Genomic DNA, 16,045 nt, shown 5'->3' on the forward strand with positions numbered 1-16,045 from the left:
AAAAGAACAAAAAAAGAAGAATTCTTAAAAAATATTTAAACATAGAAATTTAAAAAAAAAAACGTCAGAAAATAAACTGTCAAGCAAGTCTGTGGGAGCTAAATTAATAGGGGTTTTGTTAAATAAGAAATTACAATGATGTGGAGATGAAAATAATAAATTGTATTAGCATTGTAATAGAATAAGTTTTATATCTGAACATTTTTTTTATAAATTCCCAAATTAGATGTGATTAAAGTGATTATGAGAAATTAATGTGGATTGACAAATGTGTCAGAACAGGACAGTTTTATGGTTTAAAAAAAATAGAAGAAAAAAAGAAAAGAACGTTGGTTGCTGTTAGCAACGAATGATAGATTTTGGGAGAGGCCGACAAGAAATTTTGAAAGGAGAGTCCTGAAATTGTGGAATAGGTCGGGAGTGTTTTTTTAACTCGTCTAAAGAGAATTTTAGTTTTTCCACAGTTTCCACAGCAGAGATATCCAGAATTTGTTCCAGAGAGTAAGAGAAACAATTTAACTTATAAATTATTATTGGGAGTACAGAAATGTCATTTAAATTGAGAAAATTAAAATTCATGAATTAACATAATTGCGATAGGCCTTAAAAAAATTGAAAATATTAATGATCATTAAATTAAAAATAGAATAGTACGTACCTTAACTTCCGAAGAGAGGATTGATATTCCAGTTTCACCAATTATTTTGCGAGTAGTTAGTTTTCTTTAAATAAATCAGAACTGTTTTAAAGTAAGGTTGGATAATAATTTTGGGGATCATTTGAAATTTTGATTATATTTGAATGCAAGTTAAAAGTCAGCGGAATAAAGTGTTCATTTTCTTTTCTTTATAGTTCATTTAAACACTTTATAAAGTTGCAATATTTATTTAGTTTTTAGGTACTTGTATAGAGTCTCCACATTTTGTAATAAATTTTATTGTCACGACTCTAAACCACATTAAGATTTATACGATTCCTATTTTTGTAAATTTTTAAAGGCAACCCAAGTTGCAGATGAATTTTATTGTTTATATTAAATTTGTTCAATATTAATAAATAACGTGCTTCATTTGGGTTAATTTATCAAAGGTCTAAAGTAAATTTTGGTTTAATTTCTTTTTGAACTCTACCAGGAGACTACAGAGTCGACGTCACACAGTGACAGATTGCTTAGAACACATAATTGAGCTAGCTGAGGTATATATTAAATTAAACAACGAACCACAGATTTTAAAAATTACAACATTTATTATAAATAAAAATAAAATTAATAAAATACAACTTTTTCAATATATATATGTGTGTGTGTGTGTGTGTGTGTGTATGGCAAACACTGTGAAAAAACCAATGTCTGTTTTTGTTGCAGAGATGCATCTGCAGTTGTACATTGTGAGTCAGATTAGCTTTCTTATTTCAGACTGTTTTTTTAATAGTTCGTTAGTCTCGTAAGGTTTGTACATCGTTTATACTAATATTTCAGAAAATGCTCCATTTACTACGCATAAGATTCTTAAGTTCAATCCATTTCTAACATTTGTAACAAATCTTAATAAAAAAGGTAAAAGAAATAATAAATTAGACTTACTCACAATCAATTTAATTTAACTATCCAGACAAACGGTTTCGCTTTCTACAATATGCAAAGCATCTTCAGGTCTCGATACAAAGTTAAATAAATGCTGAAATAATAAACCCATATTAGGGTGTTGTCTAATAAAGATAAACAAAGATAGATGATATAAATTACAGTAATTATGCCAATATTACATGTCTGTGGTTTTTCAAAATGAATAAAATGTTTAAGCAGACAAGTGTTTATTTGAAAATGTTTATTTTACCAATTTGTGGGTCTTACCTTGTCTGCTTAAACATTTTATTCATTTTGAAAAACTACAGACATGTAATATTGGCATAATTACTGTAATTTATATCATCTATCTTTGTTTATCTTTATTAGACAACACCCTAATATGGGTTTATTATTTCAGCATTTATTTAACTTTGTATCGAGACCTGAAGATGCTTTGCATATTGTAGAAAGCGAAACCGGTCGTCTGGATAGTTAAATTAAATTTATTGTGAGTAAGTCTAACTTATTATTTCTTTTGCCTTTTGAAATGGACTCACACAAGCAACACATTCAAAATCTTAATAAATATATTAACAATTTTCGAGTTATTAAAGGATACTTTAATAAAGTACAATATACTACATGTTAGAATAGAGTTATCGCTAACATTTTAGAGAAATTTATTATTTTGATAAATGACATTAAATATTTTTGTATAGTATTAAAATAAGCTATAAGCTCCTAGATTAAAAATTAAAATAAGATCATTAAAAAAACGTTAAATTTAATTATTTCGTCATTTAAAGAATAGCATAATCCATAATACTCATCTTACAATATGGAATAGCAATTAAAAATAGCTATTTAAGCTGATTCAAATTACGAAAAGTTGTTACTTTGGCATAATAATATCGGTACAGAGTAAAACAATAATCATAAAGATTTAATAATTGAGAATAATAATAATACTAAAAATAATAATCTTTGAACAAAACAGAACATCCAACCAATCTGATCAAATATCCAAAGATACACACAAAATGTGATAAATAAAAGTGAAGTTAGACTTTTTCTTTTTTCTACACATATTTTGGCAGGTTACGTTAAAATAACATCCAACCAATCTGATCAAATATCCAAAGATACACACAAAATATGATAAATAAAAGTGAAGTTAGACTCTTTCTTCTTTCTACACATATTTTGGCAGGTTACGTTAAAATAAGGGTATACTCAAATAAAAGTTTTCTGAATTTTATTTAATTTAAATATAGGAGACCTTTATTTTAATAAAGAACAGTAATAGATTAATAAATAAAATAATCAGTACTAGAAAGAATAGTTGATTGGGTTTAGTTTCATCTAGAACCAGGACATTCGTACTGCAAGCAGTGTGTGGAATTCGAAGCAGTCGTCTCCATGTCCACATTTCAAAAGTGTATATGCGTCGGTCGTCTATCTGATTCTTTGACTGTATATATCTCGCATGCATAGTAAAATATGCAGAAGACCAAAGTTGAAACGAGTCTCTTCTTGTTTGTCATAGTAATCCGATGATCTCGCCATACCCCGTTTAGTTCGGTCATTACTGCTCTTGCTAGCTTTATGCTTCTTCGAATTTCGGGTTCACAACTGCCTACGTTGTCATCAAACGTAGCTTAATATAAGTATGGAATTAAAATATATTTTAAATCCAGATGCTCAGCAACAATATTATTTTCCTTCGAGTTAGGATTTTGGTCTGCTATCCTACATACATAAAAAATAGTAACTTTTTGTATAATCTAATTGGATTTCTAGAAGAATATCAATGACTTTTAGATCACCACAGAGTTTCCACTTGTGTTTCTCACATTTGATTGAGTCTAGAAGTTCTTTTAACTATAGATCTTCTTCATGCGGGCTGTATAACCAACGGGAATAGAAAACAGATGGTTCTAATTTTAAAATAATACATCTTTTAAACTCAGTTTGGACGAATCTAGGTATAGCCTTCTCAAAGTTGGATTATAGTCCAAATTTAGACATTTCATCAGATCATTAACTTCTTTAGAAACAAGGTTATCTTTTTAAGTCAGCAGATCCCGCTACCAATGTATTTAATTTGATACCCTGATATCACGTTGGAGAAGATTTCATAGCTGTAGTCTAGACGTCAGAAGCTCTGCTTCTTCTGTGAAGTCAAGATCTGGAATGAGGGTACTCAATTCTGTCTTACTCAATATATGCGGTTTATCATCGTTTCCATTAAAATTAGAGCATAGAATGTGGAAGATTTGTTTGGTTCTTTTTCTTCCATAATTTCTTCTTTTTTAATAATATCTTATTCATATGTAGAGACCAAGTCTTATCCTGGTTATTTATTTCAATACCAAAATAACGGTAATATGCAGTTTCCACAACAAGGGTAGGGATACTGCTCTGTGACGAAAATAGTATTTAATGACATATATAACAGAAATTGTTTAATATAATCATTTTATAAACATAACTTTCTTGGCATATTGAATTTCATACAAGCAAACCTTTCTGATACAAGAAATGTTACCACTCACATAAACTTTTCACGAATCGAAACAAACAATACCAAACTCATAAATATGAAATCAGCTGTGATGTTTGTAAACCACTAACAGCTTGAAAACCTTCTGTTTTGTCATTTAGTCCGTATGTTAACGTCCAAATACTAAATTTCGCACAAACTGAAAACATGTTTTTTAGCAAATAACATGTAAGTTTATCTTTTAATCAAGCTAATCTGTATGGGAATTAGCTGTTTTGGATCCCTAAATAATTACATTGTTATGCAGTGTTATCTGCAATATTTATTTATTTTCGCGAGACTATTAGTGCAACTAAAATGTTGTCCCAATTATCGAAGTATTTTCTCCCTGACCAGGAAACATCTGGACTGAAGTGAGTGGCGGTTCATATAAACTCAAAATTTTTGAAATCTATCTTGTAAGCGCCGATTTGTTCTATATGCACAGAGTGATCTAGGTTTGTATTCATCTCTACTCGTTTGTACTCATTCTTTAAAGATTCCTTTAATTTGTTGCGGATTCCTTCTTTTATAGTCAAGAGAAAATAAATAATATTTTAAAAATGTAAACATTTGATATGACAAAGCAAATGTTTTAGTAAACGGATTTTTAAAAAACGTTTTATTGGTGAATGATTGTAGACAAACCTTTATGTGTGTATTTATTGATGATAAGAAGATACCGGATGTACAAGTAATCCAAGGTAGATTCCGTATAAAAACAAACAAATCAATGGAGCTCCTAAATTTTGTTTTGGAGGCGATTAAACATTGTGAATGCAAATGATAAAAATACATAGGACAAAACAGAAATAGTATTGTGTGAAAAAAACAGAAAAAAATAACAATAAAAAAAGAATAAAAACAGAAGTAATAAAAAATTCAAAAACTTAATTATTAAACTTAATTAAAAAGATAAGTTAAAATTAAATAATAAAAATAAAACAAAAGATTCATAAAGATGCATAAAAAATATTTTAGTTAAATAAAAAAATTGTCTAGCTAATTGGTCTTTATCAAAGCCATCTAATTAAGTAAAAAAACTCTTTAATAAATAAAAATAACTTTCAAAAGAAATATCTACGTGCTAGTCAAAAGTCCGCTCCCCCTTGTATCTTTTGAACGGTTTTACTTATAATAGTGAAATTTGAAGGGAGGTAATAAACAAATGTAGGCTTCTTAACTAGTCATAACAAATGACGTAATAGTGACAGATGACGTTACAGCGCCACTGAGACAGATAATTTTAAATAGGACCTTATAGCAAGTAATACCTCGTTTGAAAGGTATTGAAAATACCTATTCAGCCATACTAATTGTATTTGAGTTTAAGCTCATTTTGATAAATATATTAAATCAATACTAAAATTGTAGTTTCGCATTTAATTAATAAATATTAAAACCTCCGCCCCTGGTTACTTGTCAAAAAGTTGACGTTTTTTAATTATCTTATTGTGTTTGCGTCAACGTCAATCTTTTTGACAATTAACCAGAGGCGAACGTTAGAATATTTATTAATTAAATGCGAAACTACAATTATTTTAATATACATATTCAATCATACTAATTTTGTTTCAATTTAATATGATTTTGACAAATAAATTAATACTAAAATTTTGGTTTGGCATTTAATTAATAAAAATTCTATCGCCCGCCTTTGGTTAATTTTCAAAAAAGTTGACGTTTGTCAATTCTCTAGTTGTTTTTAGTTTGCATGAACGTTTATAGCTTAATATTTAGTTTCTGTTTCTGCTTAGTTTAGTCAATTCAAGTTTAGTCAAGTTGTTTTTAGTTAGTTGTTCTTAGTTAATATTTAGTTTAATTATTGTTTAACGAGATATTTAAATTTTTACAAAGACACAAAGGCTACGTACTGTAGCCGACAAAGTAGCAGCTGTGTTAATAATTGGTGAATGTGGAAATAATTTCCATGCAGCGGAACGTCTTTTTAATGAGAGGTACCCCGATGGCCCTACATCGAGAGCCTATTTGAGGAAGCTTCTTCGGAAGTTTAAATAAACAGGTAGTATTCAAGATGTCAAACGATCTGGTTGACCAACAATTAGTGATGACAAAAAAAGTGACATAATTTCAGAAATGGTTGTGAACCTTACTTCTTCTACAGCCCAAGTTGCATCTATCTATGAAATCAGTCAAAAGACAGTACACCGAGTGTTGGCTGAAAACAAATTTTATCCGTACAAATTAAAAATTGTACACTTTTTAGATGATGACCCCGACCGAAGACTAATAAATGAAAATATGAAAATATATCCAATAAAATTAACCAACAGCCCAATTACATAAAAAAAATCGTTTTAGTGACGAAAGTACTTTTTCTATCAATGGAAATGTTAACAAACACAATGTGAGGTATTGGGGTGACATAAATGCTCACGTCTTTCGTGAAACACATACTCGATTTCAAAAAAAAAATAAATGTTTGGTCAGGTATCTTGGGGAACCACATAGTTGGGCTTGTTTTTCTCAATACTAACTTAACCGGTGAATTTTCAATACCTTTCGAACGAGGTAACACTTGCCACAAGGTCACATTTAAAATTATCTGTCACAGTGACGCTGTAACGTCATATGTCACTATTACGTCACCTGTCATGACTAGTTGAGAAGCCTACGTCTGTTTATTACCTCCTCCAAATTTCACTATTATAACAATAACCGTTCAAAAGATACGAGGGGAGGAACGGACTTTTGACTAGCACTATATTTCTGTAAATCTTTTACAAATTTCTTACAGCTCAAAAAAAATAGAAAGTGATAGTGGTAAATTGTTTTCGTTTAAGGCCATCAAAATACGCATTTGGCGCATTTTACAGCTTATCACTCGAGAAGTGGGACATAGCAGGACAGTTCGTGTAAATATATTGTTACGAAGAGCAAGCAGTTTGAATTAATCTAAAAAGTGTTTATTATTGTATAAATTACAATATTCATGTACAAATAATATAACAAATATACGAAACTAAAAGGAGAATCAATAAAAATGCTATCCAATATCTACTTTATAAAATGTATTTAAGATTTTCATTTTTATTTGAAATGAACCTAGTCTTACTTCGCCATGTTTGTTTTCTATTTAGTTTTAATATATTTTCCACATATGCCCAATTTTCCTCTTTTAAATCAGAATTTTCTATTTTTGTGATATAGTTTTTATTATGTTCATGATGTACCGAATTCTGATAGGCTATTTGTTTATATTTTTGTAGTTTGTCACTTCAAACAGTTCCTCAAGACCAATCGGATAGGCTTTTTCAAAAACAATTGTGCTGGGCTATATCCGGTTATGAAGTGATCAATTTGATTGTATTCATCCATATATTCGTCGGCTATTTTTGTCGAACTGAATGTAATGGACAAACTAAATTCCACATAATCATCATCATCATCAATCTGTATGCGTCCGCTGCTGGACATAGGTTTCCCTCAGCTCTTTTCATCTGTCTCTGCCTTGTGCGGCTTGCATTCAGTTATTGCTAACACCCTTCAGGTTGTCAGTCCATCTAGTTGGTGGGCGTACTCTGCTCCGTATTGCTTCTTGCCTTGGTCTCCACTCTAAAATATGTTTTGTCCATCTGTTTTCTGAGAATCTGGCGACGTGTCCTGCTCAATTCCATTTTAACGACCCGATTTTTTCGATAGCGTCTGTTGTTTTTGTTCTACGACGTATTTCTTCGTTTGTGATTCGGTCTCTCAAGGAGACACCCAACATCTGATGCTCCGTAGCCATCTAAGTCACGCGAATCTTATTAACTACCTTTTTTCTAAGTGTTAATGTTTCCGCTGTATAAGTGAGTACAGGTAACACACATTAGTCAAAGATTTTCCTTTTGAAGCATGTGGGTAGATTCAATTTAAATACATAGTTTAACTTACCAAACGCTGCCCAGGCTAATCCTATGCGACGTGGAAGCTTACATGTCTGGTTATTTCTGCAAAACCGAATTTCTTGTCCTAGATACTAATACGATATAGTCTGCACAATATCCCTTCCATCAACAGCAATATTTAGATTTAGCACCAGAATACTCATTATTTGCATCTTGTTCATATTAATATTTAGTCCGATCTCCAAGAAAGCGTGATATAATTTTTCAAAAATTATTAATGCATCATCCATACGATCGGCTATAAGGACGATGTCATCTGCAAATTTCAAATGACTGAGCTTCTCTCCATTTATGTTGATACCATGCTCGTTCAGATGTGCCTTCTTACAAGTATGTTCTAAAAGCGTCGTGAATCGCTTTGGAGAGATGTGTCTCCTTTCCGTATTCCTCGCTGTATACAGAATGTATTTGTTTCTTGTTTCCCACAATATGTCTCAAGTAATTTATTTCTTGCAAAATTACAGTTTTAGAATTAATCCCTCTTCGAAAATTGCTTCCATGCGTCTTTCTATATGATCTAAGTATTTTTCAAATGATAATAAAAGTATTAAAATGTCATCTACGTAGTTTATATAAAATGAATTTAAATGATGTTTTCTGATAATAAAACGTAAAATTCTTTGAAATATTGTAAGTTTTTGAGCTATTAGGTATGCATTGTGATCATCCAGTAGTATTGTTTCATTCATTTTCTAAAAGTAGATATTAATTGTTACGATCAAGGAAAGTAATATTTTATCAAATCTCAATAACCGAGAAAAATAAACCGTTCTCACTGGGAAGTAAACACAATAAGTGAGACAAATCTTTCTTCCTGTCCTCACACATATCCAGTAACAAAGTTAATCCATCACCGACCTCGCCACCCTTTTAAATAATACACCAACTGACGCTTCTCGGCACAACAATCGTCTTTACATAATTCAGCACATTCTCGTAATTCCTCAAGAAGAAAATTGGTGTATGTTTCAGGAAATGGTGGAGTAGCGAAGAACTACATCCCGCGCTGTTGTGGTTCAGGAACAGAAAACAAGAGCAGGAATATCGTGGCCAACCCGATTCAGAATTCCGCTGTTACGTCACTTGCGCTTCGTTTTTGTTTCTGGCGATGTGTATTATGCAGATTACGACGATTCCCAGGTAAGAACAAAATTTATCGTTCGTCTCTCTTACATTTAATATACAAATTGATTAATTAACATAGTATATTATTAAGAATTAAATTAACTGGCACCAAATTTTAGCACGGTATTATTTATGAATCCATTAATAAAATATTTTTTGTGTGTTTTTGACGTTAATTATTCGTAAATTATTTAAACAGCAAAGAAAACCGTTTTCGTTTTCTAATGGGTGGGAGTATTTATATAGATAATTCTCTGTTTTATCATTGATTTGATTCAGAAGATCTTCGTATTTTCTCTTTGATATCCCGTTACCTATTTTATTTAGCAAAATACCTTTCTATTCTACGTGACCAGGACTGGCCACTCAAAAGAGGCCACCTAATATTTGGCAATATTAATTGAGAAGTTTGCTGTAAGAAGGATGCAGCTCCATATTTGGTAATTGTTGGGAAATTGAAAAAAACTGTTTTACTGATATAATATCAATCGATAACAAACAGATTTAGTCAATACTTGAGATTATTTTCAAGAAGATAATTTTTGAAAAAATAAGAAAAAAATTGAAAAGAAATTGGACCTGCATCTTTCTTACACCAAACACGTGAACTAATGCTTCTTTACCATTATTTTTGAAAAAAAAAACAAATTCCCAACAAAGACTTTTTTATTCGGTTACAACAATCAAACGACTATGGTTTGCCTACTACACAAATACGAAAAAATCTGTAAAAAGAAACAGGTTGGTGTCAAAAAAATAACATTCAGAAAAAAAAAACATTAAACACACGGGCAAACACACCCTTCATTCATCTACCTGGTCGTCATCATCCGTTCCAGATGATTCGGTTTCCTGGTTCTCTGCCATGGCTGCATCACTTGTGAGACGGGTGTAAAAAGCCATTTGGTCTATAGGAACGAATCGTGTTGCCAACTGCATTACATCTGTATATTTGGTTTTGACGTGACAACGTCTTAAATTAGGTTGTGGCTCGGAGTCACTCATGAAAAAGTGTAACGCCCGCTCACGTCTGTTACGATGAGTCACCGAACGAGAGAGAGGCCCGCCGGACCGGCGAATGCCTTGCGTCTCTCTCCCATTCAAACATGATCGGTCCGCTGGTGCGATGCTATTTGTCCTATCATCGTCCTATCCTCAACAAAATCACTCAAATAGAAATTAGTTAAGTTTAAGTTTACATGTACAATGTTTTAGTAAACAAAATATATTTCTATAGTTAAAATTTGTGCAATTCTTATTTTCATTCAATTCCTTGTTCCTATTGTGCAATTTAATAATATTCATATCAATAAATATTCTACCGAGAAAAAGACGTTGTCACGTAAAATCTTCGCCCGTAAAACCGACTTTACAGGCAACCGATTTTTTTTGACATGTATAGGATTGCAATAGACAGGAATATCAGAAGAAACTGAGAGGTCGCTGTCAAGGTTTCTCAAGATTTGGAATAAGTGAAAACTCGGAAGGCCAGTATATATACTGACTTTAATACCATCTAAATGTTCATTGCTGTACTGGAAAATTAGGTATTTGGAAATCTGGAATCTTTGCTTTTCTGCATCTGAGATAACTTTTTTAAAATGTCCTTCATAGTGACCACTAAAGTTCAGGATCATATTTTGTTTCACCAGAATGAAAATCCAAAACTGTTTGGATGATTGTTTAACAAAATCAGCATATTGTTGCACAGGGAAGAAAGCTATGTCCTGGCTCAGGAAAGCGGTGCTCTATATTGTCAATAGACCTAGTTCTCACCAGCAAATACAAAAACTTAATCATTACTCAGTTTTTGTTTTGCGCAGCAGCGTTATCGGAAAAAAGGTATAAAACTTTAACATTTTTAGGGAGTATATTTTTTATATAGTGGTACAAAAATGATACTACCTCGTTTGGTGACTTTCGAGCCGTAGTTTCATCATACATATAAAAGTGTGCTTTATTGGTCTTACCAGAATGGACGCAGAAGTTGTATGTCCACAACTGGCGTTTGTAGAAAGCTTCCCCAGCAGGAATTTTTGGAAGTGGAAGGTTTTGTTGAAAATCAAAGGTCAGAACCTCCACTTCGTCGCTATGCTTGCAAAATGTGGTTTTCTCCTTCAGCTCCTTGAAAAACAAATCGGCCTTAATTTCTTGCAACTTCTTTTCTGCTGCTAAAACTTTTCGTTCATTTTCGTCGAGGGTCACTTCTTTGAGTTTGTTATCTAAGACATCAAATTTTTTGCACGTATCTGATAGAGGTGAGCCAAACCTGTAGTTGAAGTTTTCTTTGAAGTATCGATATAAGAAGTCATGGGGAACTTTAGGTTTATATCTAGGATTGCTAACACTTTCTAGTTCGTAAATTTCTAAATAGAGTTGATGCATATTCTTTACATTTAGATCTGGAGATAAATAGAATCGACGGGATTTATTTCTACTATAATGCGGTTCGCGCCTTGGAAAGCTCTGGATGTGTATGTTTACATTTTTGAGTGTTTCGTTAGATTTTCGGTTGAGTCTATTTGTATGCTTTCCTTTGTTACTAGGTGACGCTGCAATATATTTGTCACGAAAAGTTTGAGCAATGAGATCTACACGCTTCCTTGATATGCCGTGGATTGAACGAAAAGCATGTCTACAAACTCGTTTGGATAGCTTACCCAGCTTTATAAAGTATTTGTGGGAACAAGTGCGGTCTTGCCTTTCATTAGTCTTTTGTCGAGTTCTTTGATTAGAAGCAGTTTGAATCAACCCTACCAAATAGGTATTTTGCAAATCTTTGTCGCCTATTTTGTTAAACTTTTGTATGACAACTTTTCTTGTTTCTTCGTCCACATTCTGAAAATCTTATTTTCCACGTCCACCTGCAGTTGCAGTTCGATCTAGTTAGTCTCGGTCCCTTCTGTGTTCTTTCCAGTTGGTATACATTTTTCCTTCTGCAATAGGTTTTTTTCATATTTCTTTTCCAGAGAGTGGGGTTGGCACTTTTTATATTTTTGGTTACAGGGACAATCTCTTCCGTGAGCTCCATGTTAACAACAGGTTCAATGTGTTTTTTTTTACAGAGGTACGTTTCTTCTTTGGATACTTCCTCCTGGTTGAAGGTCCTGCGACATCACTATTAAAAAAACTTTTATCAGAGCTTGTAGGTTCATAGCCTGACTCACTAGCGCTTAACGGATCTGACTCAGTTTCACTCATTTTTACACGATGTTAAATTTTTACACGAACAATTAAACCGCATAATAACGCACGCCACGCAGTAATGATAGCGACTAACAAGTCAAAACAAAACAGCTGCCCTGGTGGCCCAGCGCCAACAGAAGATGACCTTGCATTCCACGAAAATCACCGAACATTTACAATCGTTTGGTGCAAAAAGGGTGCAGGTCCGGAGCTGCACCCTTCTTGTACCAAATGAGTAAGGAGTCAGATCCATAAAGATGTATAATTCCTTTATTTATTATCGGATCTGCATCGTTCTTATACCAGTCAATCCGCCAATTTTTTTTAATTATGGCATATGTTTCCTTCCAAAATGGTCTAAATATGAAGTTGCATCCTTCTTACAGCAAACTCCTCAATTTTGTTTTGTTAATTTTTATAACAATTTAATTGCTGTCCAAGGTAAACGATTTTATCAACTTGCTCAAGTTTGGTATTATTTACATATCTAGACGGTTTTATATGCTGTTGTTTACTTATTATGAGTATTTCGGTTTTCCGTATGTTCAGATCCAGACCTGCCTCCCTACAACTCTCAACGACACTATCAAGTAGTTTTTGCAAATCTTCTTGACTATAAGCTAGGAGTACTGTATCGTCCGCATATCGCAAATTATTGATGACTTCACCGTTCACAAGTATTCCTTCTTGTTTTTCAGAAAGTGCTATTCTGAAAATTCTTTCGGAGTAAACGTTGAAAAGCAAGGGTGACAAGAGGCATCCCTGCTGTTCTCCTCTTTTAATATTAAGAGCCTATGATTTCACACCATCTACTAAAACTGATGTTGTTTAATTCCAATATAAATTTGCAATTATTCCAACATCTCTGCCATCCAAGCCAATGTCTTTTAGAGCTTCGATCAATATAGAGTGCTTAACACGATCAAATGGCTTTTGGAAGTCAATAAAACAACAGTTTATGTTTACAGATATATATATATATATATATATATATATATATATATATATATATATATATATATATATATATCGACATATTTGAGCAAGTACGTTCATTCCAAACAGTGCCTCTCTCGTTCTAAACGCGTTACGGAAACCAAACTGTGTGTCATCCAGGTATTCCTCGCATTTATTGTAGATACGACCATATATTACCTTCAGAAAAATTTTCAGTAAGTTGTTTAACAAGCTGATGGTTCTATACACCAATCTGATGGTTGTAGAAGACAACAGCATAAACTTTATGCTGTTGTCTTCTTAGGTAGAGCTATAAACAGTGAATTAGATCAACCATTAGGTAGTTATCCGCTGTGTTTGTTTCCTGTTAATTTTTAAAAATATAAATTAGTGACTTCTCATCGACAGTGATTCAAGTATGAATCACTGTCGATGAGGTCATGTATATATATATATATATATATATATATATATATATATATATATATATATATATATATATATATATATATATATTTATACATATATATATATATATATATATATATACATATATATATATATATATATATATACATATATATATATATATATATATATATATATATATATATATATATATATATATATATATATTATATATATATATATATACGTTAAAGGAGTTTTATTGTTTCATATGGCCAATGGACTACCAAATATAAAAACCACGGAGTGCTACCATTTAAAGGGTGGGTTTTTGAGAAAGGGATGAATTTATCCTCATGCATTAGGATACATAATACATAGCTCCAATGGCGCTACAGCCAAAATCGAGCCTTGGCCTTCTCCAAACTATGACTATAACCTTGCCGGTCTTCTTCAGTTTCTCGTCTAGCAAATTTTGAGCTTATCCCACCTTTTCCGCGTCCTTACGTTTGGTCTTGCGCCCTAATAGGCGGCAATCTGTATTGATTTATTTATTAGGAGATTACTTCTTCCTATATTCATCTGTCTCATCACATATTCGAGAGTCAGGTTGAATAGTGTCGGTGCCAACCCATCTAATTGCTTTAATTCTTGCCTATTTAAAAGTTCTTAGTGAGCTCATTTTTTACTCTGATAGTTGCTTTTGTCAATTGTTGCTTTTACTATTCGGATGTATTTTTGGAGGATATTAAAACTATGCAATATTAAATATAACTCTACTATTAATTGAGTCTATGACTTAAGTCGTAGGCGTGTTTAAAATCTATGAATATGTTGTAGACGTCAATGTCATATTCCCACTATTTGTTTAGAACTTGTTTCACTGTGAATAGCTAATCAGTTGTAGATTTTCCTGGTCGGAAACTGGTTTGATATTCCCCGACAATATTTTCAGTAAATTGATGGAGTCGTTTTTTAGTATGTTAGTAAAAACGTAGTAAGCTGTGCACAAGCTGCATATCCTGCGATCATTGTTGCATTTCAGTGAATCCCCTTTTTTATAGATTGGGCATATAATCCTGGTTTTCCAGTCGCTAGGGATAATTTTTTTTCTATGCAGTGCTGGGTATATGCAGTGGTACATTGAATAAAAATAAAAATTAATTACTTTTAAAATGGTTTATTGTAGAAGGGTTTAGGACTAATTTTAAGCAAGGTTCTTTAAAGTTTCCTACGTTTAACCGTTTGTGCTATAAGTTTGATAAGTGAATAAAATTATGTGATAAGTTTTATTAAGTTTCACATTATAATTTTTTTTCTAGTACATTTAGGTATATGTATTACCAAATTAAAAAAGAAAGCCTTTTTCCCGTACTTTAAAATAGTCTATTGTAAAATATTTTAAGATTAACGGTAACCAAGATAGTCCTACAGTACCGTCACCTTAAGGTTTATCAACAAAAAAATCAAAATGCTAAAAGGTACATGTTTAATACTTCCTGTCATGTATGAAAGGACTATTATGCTGTCAATGAAAGTAATAAACAATCATAATGTTTCAAAATAATCACTTTATTAATGAAAATTAAAGATAAGGAAAAATCAAACTTTATAAAATTGGCCTCCAGTACCGGCCAGTAAATATATTACCAATTAAACAATACAGAAATCACAAATATATTGTTTGGATAGCTCTGATATGTTCGCACACGGCTCATGAACCCAAGTATTACAGTTTCCACACTGTATCCAATCCTCTTCATGAGATTCAGTACACAAAGGACAAACTGTCTCTTCTTCAACCGGTCTGCTAGGAGGAGGTAGGTTTTCATCTTTATTTTTCCTACTTTTCTTACTAACATATCTTCCTGACAACAAGCTTTTACCTTTTTGAACATATTTTCCTGAGACCTTATTTTTTTTGTTAACGTCATTTTCCACAAGTAAATTCTTCCCTCGTTTAAGTGATTCGACGCTTGTTTTGCCTGCTTTTTTCTCTTCCAGCATTTTTTTGTATGGAGAACCAGTTATAATCTCGCTTTTTTCAGCTTTACGACTCCGGGCAGTTGCTCTTCTTTTAGAAGCATCAGGAACCGGTGAGAGTTCTGTAAGTGCAGCTTTAAAATTGTCTGTGGATAGGTGGATAGGTCAATTGTAGCTTCTTCTTGAGATTCTAATTGCCGCAAAAAAGCAATTTGTGATTCTCCATTAGCAAGAGTAGTTTGGTTGTCGGAATGCACAGAATTTGTAATATGGGCTACGAGATCAGGAGCAGGAGTAGTAGATGTTGGTTCTAGCAGTTGGGAAGATGACGGCAACGGTTCTGATGTTGAAGGTGTTGCTTCT

General features: G+C 32.2%; 1 protein-coding gene across 2 annotated transcripts in view; it reads left to right on the forward strand.

Annotated features, from left to right (window-relative positions):
• The window catches only part of LOC140437146 (adenylate cyclase type 2-like), a 559,227-nt gene that overhangs the window by 454,330 nt on the left and 88,852 nt on the right, over positions 1 to 16,045 (forward strand). For both annotated transcript variants that reach the window (XM_072526486.1, XM_072526487.1), the window contains one exon: positions 8,996 to 9,163. In XM_072526486.1, the coding sequence (XP_072382587.1) occupies positions 8,996 to 9,163 (168 nt within the window). The remainder of the gene's footprint in view (positions 1 to 8,995; positions 9,164 to 16,045) is intronic.

This window comes from Diabrotica undecimpunctata, chromosome 3, assembly GCF_040954645.1.
Source record: "Diabrotica undecimpunctata isolate CICGRU chromosome 3, icDiaUnde3, whole genome shotgun sequence".
NCBI classification, from domain to species: domain Eukaryota; kingdom Metazoa; phylum Arthropoda; class Insecta; order Coleoptera; family Chrysomelidae; genus Diabrotica; species Diabrotica undecimpunctata.